Below are 21,527 nucleotides of genomic sequence, written 5' to 3' on the forward strand. Positions count from 1 at the left end.
GGAAAAACAAAACCTCAAAGGAAAAATAAAATTTGCTGTGTTTAGGACAAAGGAGACGAATGACCAGATGCCATAGCAACTGTTTCAGGAGTGGGGTTTTGGCCCTTTATTTGCAGATTTTGTTAGCCTGTGTTGGTAACAGGAAGACACTCCATCAGTGATTCGCAGTGCAGTCTGATTCTGTGGGCTGCACCTATTAGGATGCAGTACCCAGCAGTCATCACTGTAGGTAAAGTCTACAGTTGTTTGAAGCTCCTTGGGAAGCCCACAGAGGCTGCTAGGATCAGTAGAGCACAGCGACAGCAATTCCCAGCGCTACAGAAGCAGGAGCAGTTGCATCTGAGCACCCTGAAAAGAAATCTAGGAGAAGACAAATTGGCTGCCATACCAAAATGAACTTTCATTTATCTCTGCATTCTAATGGCAGCTTATGAATAATATGCTCTATTGCAGGACAATTTAACATAGTCAGCTTCAGTACTGCTGCTGGATCACGTGAAATGATCACCTGAAGGCCTGATGTTAGACATTAATTCACAACACAGAAGTACATGCTTCTTTGTTTTGTTTTAAACAGCTTGTCTTTTGAGACCTGTAAACTTGTGTCCACTAGAAATTCCAATACTATGAGAATCTTTTAGAAAGACAAGGAAGCAACAATACCATTATGCAACTCAGACTCATCACAGGAAAACTTGTTCTACATCACTGCATGAATACTAAACATAAATTCACTCTTCCCATCCCTTTGTGTTCCCTAAACAAGAGAGTCCGATCCAAACCAGGTCCCTTTGGTGTCACCAGTAAACAAACAAATAAATAATTGGGTGAATTTCTCTGATGGCAGCCAAGTAGTCTGTCCTTTCACTCCATCAACAGTACTGTTTAGAAACACCAACCAACCACAGTGTAATTAATTCCCTTTTTGTTACCTGGCATACTCGTGTCAGAATGAAATTGTGCAGTTCTGTTAAAAAGTATTTTTACAGGATACTGTGGAAAACTTAGAGCCACTAAAACCTATATTTTCCTCAGTTTGCTAAAAAAGAACCCATTATGAATTGTACTTCCAGATGTAATACTTAGTCTGTTACATCTTGACTTGAATTTTATTGCCCGATTTCAACAATTACAAAGGTCTGCAACAAGACTGGCTTAAATGAGTGGTGTTCTGGTGGTAGTCTTAGGATCTGTTTCACTGCAAAGTTATTAGTCCACACGTAGGTTTTTCATGTAATATGTTCTGTAAAACTTAGAGCCAAGTGGAGAAACCTCAGTTAAAATGAATAAATGAGTAATTCTTTTTAAGGCACCCTCTGTCTTCCGAGCTGTTTCCACTAACTCAGGGCTCAATTAAGCAAACCAGGCTCTGTGTGACTAAGCTGAGAAGCATTTATGTTATGACGTATCTTCAAAAAAAATCAAAATCCCTGGTAATCCTGATCCTCTTGTTTGATTCAGATACTAGAACTGGTAGAAAGTTTTCCATGAATGAGGCAGGAGTTTGCTAGCAAAACAGGAGCAGAGATGTTAAAAGGAAGGACACTTTGAAAAACATTCTCTTCCCTTCTGCTACCTCTTTATAATCTATTTTTATAGAAGATACATAGAGAATTTTATATAAGCTTAGGGATATAGCTGTTTTTCCTCTTCATGTTCCATTCCTGTGGCAGGAGACATGTAGGTTTAAATTAATTCTACATGAACCTGTACTAATTCAGGTTCTATACCTGAATTTTCCTCAGAGGAGGGACTTCTAAAGATACAGGATGCCTAGGCAGTGACAGCACTGCTCCTAGAAAAGCCAGATTGCTAAGATGGAAAGAAGAGGTGGACTCAGGAGTCAGTTTTCTGCAAGGTCTTCTTCCTACTTTTACCATGAAATTCCCAATACCCTCAACTCTGAAGGTATCAGTGAAGTGTCCAGGGACAAAGCCCCAGCTTTTTAACCTTGCATACCTCTACAAAGAAGAAGAAACCGTGACTACTAGATTTCCACTTCCCAGAAGTGCACAAATTCAAGGGAATTTTCTTCTTTGCTTTCGAACAGAATATATTCAATCTACTTCACACAGGTAAGAAATTAACAGCGGAACTATCAAGGCAAAGCTTGTCACATAACTTGAGGTTTAGTTGAGTGTAGAGGATTCCTTGTGGAATATAGGATACCCCAGGAGAGCTTGGGCATCCCAGGGCTGTTGCAGAAGTACCCCTGACAGGGCCTCAGGCTGAAAACAGGCTTGCAAGGCACCTGCTAGCTGGCAGCCTTGAACAGCCTTGGGAAAAGGTATACACTGGTCAGCTCCCCCGCTGCTTAGAGGCTTTCTCATGGGAAAGGGGTGTGAACTTTGGGAAAAAAGTATAACTGGGTGTAACCGAACAATAAACTGGAGCACGATGCTCAAATCGTATCGGTGTTCATGTCGTGACTCTGGCTGGATTCCCCTGCTCCCGGGACACTCCCCCGCTACAGTTGAGTCTTATGAGAAATTCTGGATCAGACAGAAACTGAGGCTTACAAAAATGCAACTGTTCACACCAAGAGTACCCAAAAATGGAGGAACCAAAGTTTTAGCAACATTACATGAAGCACAGGCTCTTTTTCCACAAGGAGATTTTTCTTTACTCTGTAACCTCTCTTTGGGTTCATTGCATTTATAGTTACCGTGGGAACAAGGATAGCAAAAGAACCATTATATTGCTATTTCATACAGCACTGTCCCCTACTTTAAACACATATTTGGCTACAAAAAGTTTGTAAAAAATATTGGTTTATTAGTTCTGTATCCTGTAACTTTTAAACCTTCCTGTAATATTCTTTCTCCTTTTTTTCCTTGCTTTATATGTATTTTCACCAAACTGGAATACATTGGAACCATGCCAAACTAAGAAAATTATGTAGAGAAACATTTTGAAATACATCACATTTAAATATCCTTTTTTTTTTTAAATATAAGTCTTCAAATTTAATTACCTTGTAATTAAGTTTATTCTGTGTAGACTTCTAACTTTGAAATCCTACTGCATTAAAAACAACATATAAATTGCAGGCACTGAAGTACCTTTATAATTAATGAAAAAAAATAGACACTTTTACAGTGCTTCACCTTCTCCTCTGGGAAGAGATGAATTCTGTCCTAAAATCACCTATTTCCCACCATTCACTTGAAAGAGTCTAAATAATTTCATACATAACCATCTAACTGCAATCTAACGTTGGCTAACTGCATTGCAGCAATGAATTTATTTATTGCTAGCACAACATTCACAACTTGCTCACTACCACTTTGCTGTCCACTTTTACTTTTCTGGCTGAAAAAGATCAATTCTGTTTTATCTTAACCAATATATGCCAAAACCATATGCAAAAAACTCAATCAGAAATTTTTCTTTGAAGCCTGGTTAATTCTTTTCTTTAGGACCTGGTTAATTCCTCAACAGCACATCCTTTTCCAGTCCGTCTCGCAAACCAAAATGAAGTAGAACATAACAACTGTAACCTTACCTGAGCACTTGCAGAAGATAATTCACATCCCTGTATTACAAATACATAGAAATGGTGCAAATTCTGAATGAGAAAGGATACATTCGTATGGCTCCTGTTCTTGTTCCAATTGCCAGGATTTTCTGAACTGGGTCAAAAGCTAAGGCAGTGGGTAGGTAAGGAAAACCATGGCGAACCGTCTGAAACAGAGCAAACGAGCAAAGTGACTGCACTGCAACCACAGGGAACAGCATGAATGTTTTATGTTACATGGACAAGAAGAGAATCTATGTTTTTCTGAACATTGTAGCATTTTCAATACATTTCAAGAGAAGTATTAAAGAAGATACAGTGTTTTGAATACAGAGGTGAATTTTGTTCACATGAATTTCCAGTTATGCTTTAAGGTCAGTAATATTTTTAAATGGTTTTATTGCAACAAAGTGGATTGCTAAGTGTATGTTTTTATACAACTGGTATATACTGCTGAAGTGGTATACTGAAAGATAACCTCAATATGCAGGGCAGCTGAACTGTAAACTGAAAAAAAAGACACATAACATGCTTTCAAAACACTGTCAGAAACCTCAGCCTCAAAAGAACAGCTCTAGCAGAAAGAAATGGAATATGTCCAGGGGAAGAGATCCAATAAACCAATAAACTGAATTGAGTCTATGAGGTAAAAACCCTTAATATCAATTTAAAAAACAAAGACGCCAGAGAAGACGTTCTCAAAATGAGCAACTGAACCACTCACCCTTTCTTAATCTTTGTTTATAATACTATGCTTTTAATTCTAATTTTTGCAGCAATACTTTGGGGAATAAATAAACTGAGCATGATACAACACATCCTTGAAGACTGTCTCAATATTTTAAGTTACCTTAACCTGGAGGTTATGACCAACATGACTTGCCCAATTCTTATGAGGAAGCATCTGATGAGGGAGAACACTAGCATAAGAATAAAATTGAAAATAAAAAAACTAGACTATAAAATCACACATAAAAATGAACTGTAATTAAATTTGTATGTGTGACTGCTTACCTAAAACTGGTTACAAAATACTAATTTTTTAGTATAATAGTAACAGTTTCTATTATTTAACATAATAAACTCTAGGACTGACTCTTTTTTTAGTAAGCGGTTGGGATTGGAGAGGAAGTACTTTGAACAAATGAAATTTAACTTTTTAAGCTATTTTCCTCTTCCTTGAAATTATCTTTTACAAGAACTATGTCTGCTGAAGCATTCAGCAGTCCCTGTGGAACAACTTCAACAAAAGGGGCTCCTTAATTGCAGACCTGTTGAGTAAAAGGCAGCTGATGATTCCACAGCTGTATCACTCCAACTCCTCCAATACAGCTGGAAACACTTGAACTGATATTCACAAGCGGTTTGGGAACAACCAAATGTATGTTTTTCAGCAAATAACCACTTCCTTAAAAGAGATCTTACTTGCTCGTATCTTAATTACTGCTGATAAGGGAAGTTGTTTAAAGAATGTCTAATTATTAGTTTTTAGGCTGAAAAAACCGAGCAGCATATGCTACTTCAGTAAGCTGTAGAAAAGTAACTCTCTTCTTATGTTAATGTAGGCATTTATCAAAGATCTCAGTTCTGTTTCTGGTTTGCTTTGCTTTGTGTTTTGGGGTTTTTTAACTTTCTCATCTTCTTAAGTGTTAGGACTACTCAGAATATAAAGTTTTTTACTCTGATACCTAAGCTGGGACCAGACATACACCACAGAAATGGTTTTACCTCTCATATCACAAAAATATCAGGAATCGTGGATTGTAGTATTTTCTAGTGTGTTGAATATTTAGCATTACTAATTTCCTATTCTTTGGAAATATCTGTATTCTGGTGAACAAATGTTCTTCCTTATCAGCAAAAACCCCCATCTATTTCACCAATTATCTTTTTTTAATTATTAATTTTAGAAAACCTCTCTATAGTAAAGTTTGAATTCTGATCAGTTCCAGCCACAGTAAGCTTCTCTGATTAGCTATGACTGGAGCTTTCAGTACTATTTTTAAGATCTAAGAATGCAAAGATAAATATTTTTAAAGACTTATTTGCATTCTTGCCTACATATTTAGCTTCTGCATTGTATTTTCAGTATTTCTGCAATCTAAAGTCAGACTTCCCATTTGGAAATTTTAATTGGGTCCAGTATTTTAGACAGAACTAGGTTTTAAAAGAACAGTGATGTACATCTTTTCAGGATCATAAGCTCAGTAAAATTTTTGAACTCTAGGATTGGCTCAGAAGTGCTATTTCTATTTTGCAGCCATTTTCCAAATCTGAGTATTTCGACTAATTCCAGTTGGGAGGTTTTTGTGAATGCAAAATTCTGCCATTTGTAAAATATTTTTAAAAACTGTTGCAATCTATTGAACATCCAAGTAATTTACACTTTTCAAGTAAAATATTTATATTTATTAGGACTCTAAAAGAACACAACCATTTTGGAAGGAAAGCCAAGTTATACAGTACAAGAGTTAGGACAGAAAAAAATGTCTCTATAACTGAGGGCTTGACAAAAATCAGAGCAGCCTCAGAAATTATTCTGAAGATCAAACCTATTCAACAAAAGAACATGGAAAAGCTGTAACACTCCAAACTCCCAGATTCTCGTCCTCAGCTTTGGTCCAAAAACCCTTCTATTTCCAAGGACAGTGAGAAAAATTTACATGAAAAGCTAGCACTTGGAGTAGACTTTTCAGCTGTGCATTGATACAGCTTGTGTGAACATGTGTGAAAGGAGGAGTAACAATTCTAGAACCGTGCCTGAGCTACCTTACAGCATTTACTAATACAGATGAAAGAGAAGGCCACAAAATTAGCTTGATCCTAGGGTGACCAAAAAAAAAAGTACATTCCTACTTAATCTGAGTTGTGTCCAGTAGGAACAACATAGAACAAAACTATCAGTGGTGCTCAGAAATGCAAAACAAAGTAGTTAGGGTATTTTTCCAAAATTAATCTCAACAGCAGGCAAAAGCAGAAGTATACTTAAAAATCAGTCTGTGTTCAAAGAAATATAGGGCCTAACTACCCCAAATACCCCAAGAAAGAAGCTGCCAAGGAAAAAAAAGGGAGGAAAAAAAACCAGACAGCAGATGGAGCCAGGACTGCTTTTCTCCACATTATCCAGCTTCCTTTTATGTCTCCTTTTTGGGCACGCCTTCTCTAGAAGCAGTCTGTGCTCCCTAGGACATACAGTTTCTGTGCAATATGCAAAATAATTTATTTGAAACAGAACAATTACAAATGCAGATAAAATTTCAGCATAAATCTTTGTTCAGCTTGGTTATTCTCTTTTAAATTCTCTTTTAAATAATTTTAAGCAGTGAATTGCATGTATATATCATTAAAGTAATCTTTACACAACCAATTTACCTAAATTAATAGAGGAAATTGATTATTTGGTCTTGCTAGTAATCTACCAATGAACATTTTAATATCCTGTACAGAACATAATGGTCTTTTTCAGTCTAAGATACCATGATATATTTCAGTAGCTGGAAAAAAAAAAAATGCACTGCTACTAATATGCAATATCCAGTATAATTGTTCACATGGTGCATAATGCAATTCTTCAGTATAAGAGTTTTTCTTAACTTTTGTTCTGTGGTAGTTTATCTCAGACTTCAAAGACAGCTTTTTAATAAAAGTGATTATAACATTCTCTAAATAGCTCCAGAAAATACAGAACTAGAACAAATTTTAAAGTGTATCAACTAATAAATTGATTTTATAGTCAAAAGTGTTTCTGTCAATTTGTATAAACTTAAAATTTGTAACTTTTCGACTAATATTTTAGAGATACGCTGTTTCATTTAACATTTGACAGCAAAAGTGATTTACTTAGGTAAATAATTTTGAGAATATGTACATTTGTTAAAATTTAACTATGTAGTCTAAACCTGTGACTCAGCACTTAGAGTCTACCTTCAAATTGTGACCAACACGCCACATGCAAAAATGTCATTGAAGAAGTAACTGAGTGGTTTACAAAACAGAGGATGAAGTATTGACTGAAACCTCTCCAGCCTCTTACTCAGCTATGTAGGAAATTAAAAAATGTGAATGATTACAGCATTTTCACCACTTCAATACTATTTTTAGTATTGTGGTACTCCAAGATTGTAGTGGTAAAAATGAGTGCTTATACAAATGAGCTGCCATGTATTATGTCTCTACAGACCATGACGCCTCATTTATGGATCTCTGTGTCTGTAATCTCTGACTGGTAAGACTGATCCCTTCTCATGAAAAATGGCAAGAACAAGATATCAGCAAGCTTCCAACGTAAGTAAACAATGCAGGAGAGATAAATTTTTTATTGGTTAAATTTCCATTTTTTAAAAGTAATACTTTTTGTAAAAATCACAGCGTAGCTAAAACTTTTCAAACCCAAGTTATTGATTGCTCTCAACCTGTATTAGGAACCAGGGCTTCAGAGCACTTTCACAGAATATTCTAAAAAACTACCTTTTTTTTTTTCCTTAGATAAAGATACCCACACATAGTTCTTTTCCTTGGCATAAAGCTAGAAAGAGTCATCTGGAAAAAGCCATTTACAAAAGGGACTCTGGACCTGTAGATTGGGAAGGCTGATTGCTGTCCCTGACAAGATGGTAAAATAAAGACTAACAGAGCACACAGATAAAGATTGTTGCAGAAGTCAGCAGAGTTTCTTCAATGGGAAATCACATCTGACTAGTTTTCTCTAATTCTATGAAGCTGTCAGCATGCAAATAAATAAAGGGGATATGAATATACATAAGTTTTCCAAAAGCCTTCCAAAAACATTCCACAGCAATGTATTAGAGAAACAGAAGTGTCATGGGACTGAAGAAATTTCTTTGTGGACTGAAAGCTGGTTAAATAACAGAAAACAAAGCACAGAATTTTATAGATTTTTTTACCATGAAAAAAATTCACAAGTAGAGTTCTCCACACTTGGACCAATTTTACTCAATGTCTTGAACAACCTATAAAAGGTAATGAACCCTGAAATCTCTGAGTTCATAGCTAATAGTAAACTCCTTTGGATAGTGAAATTCAGTACTCCTGGTGACCAGCTCCTGAAAGACCTCATTAGAGTGACTTAAGTGGGCAAGAAGTTGATAAATGAGCTTCAGCATGGACAGATGTAAGATAAGACATCTAGAAGAAAAAAAAATCTTAACTGCATCTGCACAGTGCTGAATTTGGAATTACCATTTACAACTCAGCAAAGTCATTTTTGGGCATGGTTGTCATTCCTCTGAAATATTTGGTTTAATGTTCAACAGCAACCCAAAAAGCCAAGTAATGTTAGACATCATGAGGAAGAGCATAAAGAATAACACAAAGGGCATCATTCTGCTGCTATAGAAAACTTGTGTGAGCTGTATGTGGGGGAATATGACTAAGACTTACATAAACAAGTGAGTGGGTAAGCTAAACATATTTGGCAAAGCCATGGAGGCATTCAAAAGAAATTAAAGATTAGTTTGAAACAGAAAAAAAAAACCAACCAAAAAACTTCTTACACAATAGGTAATGAACTTCTGAAATTTGCTGCCATAGGAGGTGTTGAAGGCTGACAGCATCAGAAGGCTCAAAAAGGCATTGGATAAATTCATTCACATGATTGACAAATGGATTTTAAAAGGACCAGCTAAAGATAGGCCCTCTGACATGTCAAATCCAGTGATGGTGGATGACGGGAGATTGGAAAGGGAATGGACTGCAGAAAATGATGTAACTTATTACCCTCCCTAAGTGACAATTCCGCTGCCACTGTCAGAGACTGACTGCTGGGAGATATGGACCATGGGTTTGTCTCAGCAGGGTATTTCTTATGAGCTTATTATCCTCGCCAGTAGCAGTGAAACAGAGAGGAAGTAAAAGGAGATCAGTATTGGTGGAGAAAAATACAGTAAAGAAGAAAACATGGAAAATGTGGGCACAAAGAAGTATTACTGAAATAGGAATACTGGGTCAGGAAGAAAAGATATGCATAGGAAACAAACAAAATTTCATAATATTTCCATACACAAACTTTTGGAATAGAATAGTAATACTTCTAGCAGTAGGCAAATTTGGTTTGTTTTTTAGTTTTTAAATTATAGAACTTACTTTGTCATAAAAGGTCACTTAATTAGCTATGGTAGAATTTTGAAAAAATAGCTGTCCTAGACATAAAGCAGACTTCAAATACAGCCTGAATTTTAAAAGTTTAGTTTCACAAATATCATACACTGATAATTATATGAAAAATAAGAGAGATTTTACAGTATTTGAAATTAACTGCCTTCTATATTATACATTTTTGTACAATGAACATACGAATTTTTTTTCCGTGACAAAGGTCTCTGCAGATACTTCCAGGATGTTTTTCCACTGTCATTTTCACTTCTGCAAGCTAGATGTTAAAGACTATTAAATAAGGATGGTTGTATTTAGATGGGGTTCATATAGATACAAACGGCCAAGCTAAGTAAACCACAGGGGAAAAATAAGGCCTTCTGAATTTCAAAAAGCATTCTCTTCAGGCTTGTTCTTTGAAATACACTGTAATGTATCAAAAATACAAAATTAATATAATTTAGACAGGAAAATCCACAAATAAATGAAATTACGTTTGTCCATGAGCTTCATTATTCCCAGCTCAGGTGAGGTTGGAAGGGAACTCTGTGGACTATCTAGTCCTACCCCTCCTGCCCAAAGCTAAAGTAGTTGAATTTTAATATCACTTTCTTTATCTATTTAGATCAGTGTAGCTGTGGCAAATCAACTGCCTGGCAACTACACCATCCTGCTACATCTACCACAGCACTGAGTTACAGCATAATAAGTTACAGGGTAATACATGGATATAACCATCCTAAGGGAGGCATTATGCCCTTTGGAGAAATCCCAAGTCCAAGGCGGAACAATGTATGCAAAATTCTTTCACCTCTTCCCTTCCTATTCTTTCTAAAAGAACTCTAGCAAGTTTAAAAACAAACAACCAAACCAAAAAACCCAACAAAACCCAGGCAAATATAGAAAAAGGGAAGAAAAATTGAGACCACAATGAAGAAATTGCATCCATTGTACAGTAAGTATGCCATAATGTACTTCCCACTATTGCCATTTAAACTGGCAAGAAGAAATAGGGCATCAGCCTATGGAGAAATGCCTTGGACGTTCATAAAACTCTACCTGCCCTTGGCTTTAATGTAAAATTATAGAAAAACCCCAACCCTAAACTACTGATTGCAAAGTTCGTTTTGGCCTACCTCCTTAAGCAAGACTTCAGTCCAAATGGAGAATCTTTATAATCAAAGTAATTCAGACAGCAATTCCATTGATTTTGTTGTTGCATCGTTTAACTGTATTACTCTAGAACTTGAGACAGGCTGGTTCAGAATATCATCTGCCTGAAGGAGATCTGCTTTAGGGGTACTTACAAGAATTGAAAAATCACTCAACTTATCTGATATACCTGAAAGGAAAATATTTTGTCTTCACTATGACTGTGGATGCAGAGAATGAGATAATTTCATAACTTTAATGAGAAATTAAACGAAAACAAAACTGTTTTTATTAAGTTTATATCAGACCAACATAGCGATAATGCTAATTAATTTTGCATGACTTCCCATTTTTGGATTTCTGAAACTTTGCTACTTTAGGCTGATTATGTTCTGTTCTGTTATGGCTGATTGTGGTTTCTGGTCTGAAGCAAATGCTTCTGTTGCTGCTTTCAGAATATTTCAATTTTTTTTTAAAATCATCCCTATTTAGGGATTTTAAAAATTTTGCTGCTGTGATAAAGTTCTTGAAGGGTGGGGGGTTTAGGGAGGGGAATGGCAGGAGAGGAAGCTACAGAAACAGTGTTAAAACTCTACTTTGATTTAGAGATAATCTGTATTATTGGTTTATTCCCATGAAAATCTGTTTTGCACTGTAATTTGGTATTCTTGTATACAAATGCTATTACCAGATTTCATTACTAGCATTTACAATGTTGTTTACTATTTAATACTAAGTCATAATTGATCTTCTCCTACCTTCTTCCTTTACACATGCTGTATGCAATTTGAAGATTTTTTTTTTCTGATGTTGAATTGAGAATTTAATCTGAAAATAATGGCCAGCATCTCATCTCACAGAGGGTGAAGATATATTCCAAATGAAATTGCGGTATTTTGTGGCAGGGTTTTACCCTCTCAGAGCAGTGAAATCCAGCAGATCTTGCCCATCACTATCCCACTCTGCATTGCCCATGAAGCTACCAAGGACACAGCTCACAGACAAAAATGAAGACAGTACAGCCAAGGATCATAAGAATCAGATTTCTGTTTACATAACCACAGGCCACTTTTCCTGCCTTTGCCTCATTCAGGGAGCATTTAAAAATATATGTAGGGACAAACAATGAATAAAGTAGAGATCTCTGGACTCAGTAAAATTAAGTTCTATCCACAGCTACAATGGAATGTATCTGTAACACAAGTGATGGTGGACAGCTGTAACTGAGAGCACATCTCCTCCCTTAAGGGATACAATAGATGGAACAGGATGAACGAAGCAGAGATGAGCATTCATTAATTTATTATTATTTATTATTTTTGTGATGTCCAGTGGGTAACACAGAGATCTTCTCACAGGAAGAACACACAGAGAATAGCATCCATCCTCCCAATATGCTGTGTACTGTTCAAAACAAATGTGATGGAGGACAGGAACAAAATGTAAGCAAACACTTCAAGAAAATAAAAAGATGCAATAAAGACAAGATTGCCTCACATACAGACATAACTGGATATTAGAGCTGAATAAGGGACCTGATCCCTGAGTGTCTGACCTCACAGCATTCTTACATAACAGATTTTAGATAAAACGGAAGCAATTGTTTTTAATTTATTGGATTCAAAATCTGCAAAAACACATGCAACCATATACACATGCATCTACATATATACCACAGAATTCAGTAAGGCTCCATCTGAGTACATGCATTAATCAACTCAAAGCCTTGAATATTGAGGTTGGGTTTTTTTCAGCACTATATACAACTTAACTTCAAAGGAACCATAAAGAGTGCACCTCTTCAGACTTTGACCCTAGCTACAGGTGACAGATTGTCTCTAGTACTTTTTATTATTCATAGTCTTTGCTGGTGATCTGTTAGGAATGGACGCAGCACTTCACAAAGATAACATCTTATTACATTTGAGCATACTTACCAGCCATCTGTACCTAATATTGCTTTCTCTCCCCAGACACACATTACTTATACTTCTAATCCTACAGTCCTCTAGTTTTCCCCTATAATGATTCTAACACACATTGTGACAAATTAACATACCCCATAAGCTACTTTTATAAGCATGTTTTCTTAGAACAGCCAACAGACTACTATATTCATATAGTTTAGGAAGGTATATTAGTTCATGCTCTACTGCTTCCTTTTCTCTGTTTATAAAGTGAATATACTAACTTTTCACAGTACTTTCACACAGACTTCCAAAAGTGATTTGGGCATAAATCATACACCAGAGAGTATCAGATGTCTCAAACCAGAAATCAGATATGAATGGATATTCATCTAAACTAAGTGAGAATGGGGTCTGTCTTGGATTTAGTCCAGCTCCACTGAGGACAGCTGCATGTTTTACACAGAATATGCATTTCTATTTGGAAAAAAATCTTCATATTTTTATCCATGAACCTCTAAGTAATTTCTTGGTAATTTCTTTAAGAAATTAAGTGTAAGTATTTTTCTTTCAAAAATAAATTGGGGGTATATTTGCTCATGCAACCAACTTTTTATGTGACAGCTCCTCAATTAGAACACTCAGAGCCAACCAGGCTGAATTTCCTCCATCCTCCTAGAAGAGATTAAAAATTGCTTTTCCCAGTGCAATAGTGAGAAACTTTCTCATTAAATATCTGGTGACCCACAGGTGAGGTATAATATAGCCAGTGTGTCCAGTTCTCACTAGCAGTTGGAGTTGTTCAGCCTGGAGAAGAGGAGGCTCCAGGGACACCTTATAGCACCTTCCAGTACCTAAAGGGGGCTAAAATAAAGCTAGAGAGGGACTTCTTACCAGGGCCTGGAGTGATAGGACAAGGAGGAATGGCTTCAAAGCAAATGAGAATAGATTTAGATTAGATATTGGAAAAAATTCTTTACTGAGAGGGTGGTGAGGCACTCGAAAAGGCTGCCCAGAGAAGCTGTCGATGCCCCATTCTTGAAAGTGTTCAAGGACAGATTGGATGGTGCTTTCAGCAGCCTGGTCTAGTGGAAAGTGCCTGTGCCCATGGTAGTGGGGTTGGGACTAGATGATCTTCCAGCATCTGTGATCCCATGGATTAAAAAAAAACCAACAAAAACCAAAAAAATCCCCCACTTGAAATGGCACACAAAATTAGAGAAAATAGTTTAGCCTTTAGGTTTCCCTTTCTGAAGTCAAGAGTTGAACTCAGTGATCCTCAAGGGTCCCTTCCAACTCAGGTTATTCTATTATCCTTATATCGTTAAAAATACAAGGTCAACCATAGAAAGCGAAACAATTAAAAAATACATTAAATAATCTATGCAGTATGAATTTGTTCTCCTCTTGTAGGGATTAATTAAATTATCTTTTTCTGCCATAGTACAGCAAAGCCAGAAATCCATCTGTAGTCATTTGAGACAGAGGAAATTCAGAGTCATTCTGGCTATCTAAGGAAGTTGGACATATAAACTGACAGTATGAACAACCAACCTAAAGATCACTCTGCAACTGTGCAGAATATGTGCAACAGAATGTGAAAACAATGGAAGACATAATGGGAAGATGTGGGATAAGTTAAATATGCTAGAAGAAAAACAGATGCAAAGCAGGTCAAGCAGGAAACTCAAAACAGTGGACACTGAACATTCTGGCATTTTGGATTTACTGTGGCCTCTATACTGCAGGAATAATAATAATTTCCACCTCATAGAAATATTATGAAGGTCAATTCATTAATGTTTATAAAGCTTTCAGAACTACAGTGGTGAGCACTTCTGTTAGAAAAGTCCATGGGGAACTTAATATTCAGAGATGCTCCGAGTTTTAAGTATGCAAAGAAATATTGAAGTACTTTCCTATGAGCAAACACTATTTGTTCTGCTAAATTAAACCTATAGACGAAATATGAGATCATGTAATTAAAAGTTGTCTGTGCAAACAAAGTTATTTAAGAAATGTGGAAATTTTGAGTGCTTTTGAGTTCAGCAACCTTAAAAGTCTTGAAATAATTTTCAAGATGCAATTGCACGTGTTGGCCATGAAGGGTGTGCATTACTTCATTTGAGATTAATAATGCAAAAAGATAGATATTTGCACAAAAAACCCCAAACAAGTTAATCCAGTTATATGACTACAGGTACCTTAAAATCTTCAAAGATCTTTCAAAAGAAGCTTTTAATATGCTATGCTCTTTCCTAGGGGTGAGTCCTATTTCTAATTAATACAAACACTTAGGAAAGAAAAATACATTATGCTCATCACAACTTCCATGAAATTACTATAATCTAATTTAGAAGTGTCATTTGTGACTCTGTAGTTTTAAACAGAATAGGGTTTTGCATCTAACTTTAGATCCAAACTCTGGTATATAGGAAAGAATCCTTCCCAACATTACCTTATTTACCATTTAAGTACCGAATAAACTCCGAGAACTTACAAATAAACGTTCATACCAATTTTAAAATGGGTTTTCACTGAAATGCAGCACTTTGCATGCATTTTACTTTTTTGTTCCCTGTATGACCGTAGTAAGGAAATAAGACAGATTAACCCAGCAGCTCAAACTGACTAAAACACTGTGGATAGCTTGTAACAAAGACTTTCTTTTGTTTTTAATTCTTCATAACCAAAAATGTGCTCCTGCAGCATTGTGCTTAAATTGCCATTCCAAAATTCATATTCTCTCTATTATCACTGAACTGTAGTGTCATGTTGCATTTGCAGTTAAAGTACCTATTTGACTGCTGTCAGAAGCATTAAATGTTTATCTTCATAGGTTGACAAAATAAGGTATTACCATCTATAAACTCTGGGAATTAAAATTTAAGACCACCTGATAGGAAATCCAGGTAATTAAGGTATTTAAACTGGCTACTGATTGACTGTATCTTGAAGGCCTGTTTTTGCAAAATGTAAGCAGGATTAGGAAGGCACAACTGCAGTTGGCTATGGGATTCCATACCGGTTTTAACAAAAGCATAAAACTATTCTGGCCTCCGTGGGTTTTGCACAAAGACTGGGTAATGTACATACTAAAACTATGACTATACTATCAATATAAACAAAACAGCAAGATTTAAAGGATGGTTATTGGGCTGTAAGACTACCAAGTAACAACACTGAAGACCAGTTTGGAGAAGAACAGAAATCTCATGCTTTGGGGTTTAAAGGCAGTCCATAACCATTTGGGGAGTAATTCTTTGAGAAGAAGACTAAATTGTCAGTTCTTGGACCTTTTTGTGGGTATCCAGGTGCTGCCTACAGCAAAAGAAAACATGTTAGAGTAGATTAATTGTATACCTGGTAAAGTGCCACTGTTACTGTGCTCTTAACTGAGGTCTTGATTTCAAAGTTATTAGCCTCATGCTCTACGAATTCACCCTATGATTGTTCTTCAAGAAAACCTTGAGTAGTTCTACTCGGGAGACTTATTTTCACGAGGAACAAGTACTTCACATACAAAAAAAATTTACATCTTCGTTCTTACTCATTTTTTTCCAACTGCGTCATCCCCTAACAAGCAACCTTCTGAAAAAGTAATAAAATCACTGTTTTCTCCTTTTAACTTCCCTCTGCTCAAAGTTCTACTCAAATGATTTAAAACATCCTAACTGTCATCTTCTCACTTCCTCTATTAATAGCAGATCTCTCCCCAGTGCTGTGTTTTAGTTTCTAGATGCTCTGGACAAACACAGGTGAGTCTAAAAATCCTTACCAGAGGGAAAAAACAACATGTATACAGAGGGAAAATACAAAGAAGCAAACCCAAGGAAATTAGGTCTATCCCAATTAAAATTAACATAGACTTCATTAGCTTATTCTACTGGATCATGCCTAGTTTTAGGATGATGCTGCTATCTCACACATTCAGTTCAACTAATGTGAACTATAATCAATATTTTCATGATTTCCACTTGGAGACCCAAATCCCAAGAGCAGCCCCTAGATACAGCCTAAACTGTACCTCAGCTTCCTGTTGTCACAAAATAGCTATGACAAAAATTTCACATTGCTTGAGTACTTTGAAAATGGTGCCACTGATTCATTATTACAGCTACCAACATATAAATTTGTCATGCTTAAAACAGGATGTAGCTACTCCATAAGTAACAGTTTCAAGAATATTTCATTCTTTCAGTACAGAAGATCACATTAATGTTTTAAATATAAATGTCAAAAGTAACTCATTGAGAACATCTCAGTGTAAAATATTCAGTTTACTTCTGTTAAACTCTAATCAGTATCTCTAAAGGACATTGTGGTAATAAGCATCCTAAAAATGCCACAAAATGGAGAGCTGGCTTTCAGGTGTGTTACAAATGAAAGCAGGTGTGTTACCATTCAAAAACAGTGTCCTGCTAGAGGATTGGATCTGTGTTTTCCGTCAAGCAGATCTCCCACAAACTTCAGAAAGGCAATTTACATAAAAATTGCAGGGAAAGGCCCTTTAATTCTTAAGTATGAGTCAGCTTTTATGTTTCACTTCTAAATGAGGACTTTTATAATCAGCAAAGAAAAGAAAACCAGTCTGAGGTGCCACTTAGGCTGTTAGCCCAGACGCCTTGATGCTGCAGATAACAAACCAAAACTGCCATTAGCTTTACTCAGTTCTGTGTGCAGCAGGATCACAGATCATGGATCCTTAAATATGCAGCCCATAGAACTTACGTAACTGAACATGAAAATACCCAGTTCAAATACCAGAAGTCCTTGCTCAACAAAAGCTTGTGGAGGACAGAATTCGCGTTATGTGCATGTCGGTGCATTTTTAGTTCAGTTCAGGCTGACTGAGGTACAAATCCTGGCTGGGCTCTGGCCCCCTGGAGCAGGCAGGGTGAAGCTGCGCCTGCATCAGGCCCCACTGCCTTCGGCTCCCTTGCAATAGTGCAGGACGCAGGACTGGGCCCTCACAGCTTCTGGGGCTTCCTTCAAACATGCTCGTGGTGCTCCTCAAGTGCTCGAGAGCCGATGAAGTGGAGCCCGTGGATAAACACTGCAGAGTGTCAGGAGCACATGATCACCGAGTGTTTTGGAAGTTTGCTTTCGGCATACCTTTGCATCTTGAAAAAAGGAAGCCGGTGTTTTGTGTACAACAGACTTCTGCAGTAACATGCATTCATAAGCAAGTGCTGCTGCAAGCAACCAAAAGGTTTCCTATACAAATATTTACTTTGTTGAGAACATTTTAACCTGAGAGCTAAGACAGACAAGTATTGGCTACTGAAATCTTCTTCAAATGACATATTCCTTTACACATATTTCAAGCAGATCTATCAGAACATAACACTGTCTTCAAGTAGCATCAAAGCAAACAAGGGAAATAATGGAGATTAGGAAAAAAATAATTTCATTTCATCTTACGTTGCTCATTTTCAAAAATAGGCCATACAAAATAAGACTATGTCTCACTAAATACAGATCTTCATCCCTATCACATGATTTAAACATGAAGAACCATGTTGAGTTTTAGCCTTACTTAGAAATCTTTGAAAGTCAGACCTTTTAATGATATTTTAATGTACCTTGATTGTTTGTATTATCTTTTTCCTGAAGTGACAAAAATGCGAAATCACTGTACTGAACACCTGGAGTTTCAAAAAATGCTAAATTACCGTGTACATAAGCAAAAGTAGTCAAATCCACGCCTGGGAAGCAGGTATGATTCTTATGCACTCATCACTGACACTATTAAACTACAGAATAATTTGAGTCAAAAGGCTGGAACCTGTTGTGGTTCAGGATGGCAAAAACTATAAAAAAAAAAAATTAGAATTTTGTAGAACCTATCTAAAGGTCTCTGAGTCTTTAAGCCATAGGGGCTCACCATTCTCCCCTTGAACTCTGGAAGAGTTTTGACACTAGCTGTAGCTGAAAGCCAAACAGAATTAGAAACATGATATCTGAGATCAGGAAAGCTGTTTCACAAGGACCAGATCTGCACACAAAATGCCTTATAGGCTTGTCTTGGTTGTTTATATTTCTTTCTTCTTCCCAAAACATGAAAAGAAATGATGATGTGCAGGAGTTGGCTGTAATCTAAATTTCAGATCAATTTGTATCTCATTAATAAAAGCAAAGTATACTTAATAGGTGGGATCCATTTACTACTAGTAATGCAAATTGCACTAATTAAAAATTCTGGTTTTGAAGCTTCTAATCAAAACAATTAAGCAAACAAAACTTCTAGTAAACCCACCAGAATTCACATAAAAGTGACAGGTAATAGCAGAGGATCATAATCTCCTTTCGTGTTTTGTCTTCATTACAAAAGTATGATTTTCATATTCCAGAGTTGGTCAGAAGTACCAAACAGTTTGTACTATTTTACAGGTGCAAATATTTAAGACCACCACTAAAAGCTTTGTTGCAGAAAACAGATACAAACCAAAATACATACAAGGATAGCTTATGCTTTCTACTCATAGAAAATTCCCACTTAAGGAACTGACCAACACATCAAAACCAATGCCAAACAGACTTGGCAACTTTTGGTATTTATGCTGTCCCACTAAGTTTGCTATCATGCAATCATAAACTTCAGTACTTATGGTAAACAGCCACCCTGAATCTACACCCAGCTCCTCACAAATAATTTAAATCCTAGGTCCAGTAACCGCTGCACTGTCTTTTACTTCTAGCTTGCACCTTTTTCTTAAAATAGAGAAGGAAAGGCAGGGAGGATAAGAAGAGTGAGGAGGGGAAGTAGATTTTCAATTTCTAATGACTTCTAAATGTTATCGGGACTAGCACCAATTGATTTGCTTTCCTGTCCACAATCCTGTCAGCACTTTGGGGTCCAAGTGTGAACTTGGAATTCGGCCCTGAGTGCTGAAATCAAGATTTATACAAATTTACTGACCACCCCAACTCTGCAGCAGGAAGAAAAAAGCATCCAGTGGATCTCTGTCTTTTCATTCCAAAGTCCTTATACAACCACTGCAGCTGTCACCTAAAACGCTTATTGATATCATATTACTACCCCCCCACACACCCCCAAATCCAAAGTAGCTTTTATTATTTCCATAGAAAATAAAAATACAGCCTTTACCTTACAGATCTGAAAATAATCTGAAGTGAGCGTCTCCTGGATCTCCTCTCTGGGTGTCCCTGCAGCTCCCGCAGTCCCTCCTGGGTGCACGGAGCCACCACCAGCCCCACTTCCACTGCCACCGCCACTGCTTCCAACAGGGGATGAGGCAGTTAAACCATCCAAAACTTTGCGAAAATTAAATTTCTTCATTTTGGAAAAATCTTTCGGAAGGTTTGGGGGGGGAGAAAGGATGTGTCGTAACACATTCAGCTACATGTAGCGACCGAGAAAGTCTTTAATGGTCCTCTTGAGTGAGGCAGCACTTTAAGTCTCTTGTACCAAACAGAACGTCAATATTAGGTATAATTGATTGAAAAATACAAAGGCTTCATTTTGTCAGACGCAAAAGCTACCTGGAAAGGTCCTTTCCAAAAATAAATAAATAAATAAATAAAGAATCCACAAGCAGCAGGACTAAGATTTACGTTCAAACAAGGAACAATGGAACAACCGCCATCGGGTTCGCTCACAAAATCCACATTTAGCAGTGGTCAAAACAGAAAAGTAAATAAAAAATTCAAGCCGGCATCCAAAACAGTGGGATCCATCCCTCTACCTTATCTGCCTAAGATCTGCCTTCGACACTTGATTATTTCAGCAAAACTACCAGAATTCGTCTACATTCAATTTCCCCTTCCCCTCCAAACCCCTTTGAGCCAGGGGTATCACTGCCCCCGACGTTTCCGAGGAGCGGATTCCCCGTTCCCAGCCGCTGGCGCGACTCCTGTTTCTGGTTCCCTGCCCACCCCAGCAAATGCCGGCAGCCGCTGCCGCACTCGGTGTTCCTCTCTCTCTCCCCTCGGGCTCCACGGCGGGGTGCGAGATGCGGGCTGAGAGCCCCCTCGCTTTCCTCGCCGCTTCCGGCCGCCGCTCCGTGAAGAGCGACGGCAACGAGCGACCCCCTAAGTCAGTCCGGCCGTCCCGGGCTGACCACCCGTCCCGTCCCTGCGCTGACGGACCCACCGCCCGTCCCGATCACCGAGCCTGAGCCGCTGCCGTGCTCTCCCCCCGGGGCCGCTCCGGCGGGACCGGGCTCCCTTCGGCGCCGGGGGGACCCGGGGCGGGGAGAGGCGGGGCGGGTGAGGAGCGGAGCGGGGCAGGTGAGCGGGGAGCGGCGCTGGCGGCGGCTCCGGCCCGCCCGGCGCGCTCCCAGCCGTTCTCCGAGGTACTGAAACCTCCGCCGGCGTCAGCCGCAGCTCCTCCTCCTCCCCCTTCCTCCTCCTCCTCTCTCTCCCTGCCTCCCTCCCCCGTCCGCCAGGCCCCGCCTGCCGCACCAGCGCACAGCCGGTGCCTGCACCCTACACCCCGCCCCTCGCTCCCGGCTCCGCGGTGGGCGGGGAGCGGGAAAGGCGGGGAAACGTTAGTGATTGACAGGCACCCGCGGGTTCCTATTGGTTACTGTTGTCAAGTCCGGTGGACGTGACTGGCGGAGAGGGGAGAGGGGGCGGGGACTGCGCGCAGCGTCCCGGCGGGCGCTCGGCTTCAGGTAGGGAACAAGCGATGTCTGACAGCCGCCGCCATCCGCGGCTCCTGATTGGGGCGCTGCGAGGATGGGCACGCGCTGCCACCAATGGGAGCTCAACTCCTCGACGCCCCGCCCCCAGCCCGGCGGGGTGGGCGGGGCCAGGGCAGCCCCCGCCCCACTGCGGCGAGAGCGGCAGCGGCCCCGGCGCTGCTGAGGGGGAGC

The 21,527-nt window shown here is 38.5% G+C and overlaps 1 protein-coding gene across 1 annotated transcript in view; it reads right to left on the reverse strand.

Annotated features, from left to right (window-relative positions):
• Nucleotides 1-21,016, reverse strand: part of STXBP5L (syntaxin binding protein 5 like) — a 189,720-nt gene extending 168,704 nt beyond the window's left edge. The window contains 2 exon segments of the mRNA XM_019283778.3: nt 3,587-3,684; nt 19,799-21,016. Coding sequence (XP_019139323.2) covers nt 3,587-3,684; nt 19,799-19,990 — 290 coding nt within the window. The 5' untranslated portion in view covers nt 19,991-21,016.
• Between the last annotated feature and the right edge of the window lie 511 nt (nt 21,017-21,527).

Source organism: Corvus cornix, chromosome 1 (assembly GCF_000738735.6).
Source record: "Corvus cornix cornix isolate S_Up_H32 chromosome 1, ASM73873v5, whole genome shotgun sequence".
NCBI lineage: Eukaryota > Metazoa > Chordata > Aves > Passeriformes > Corvidae > Corvus > Corvus cornix.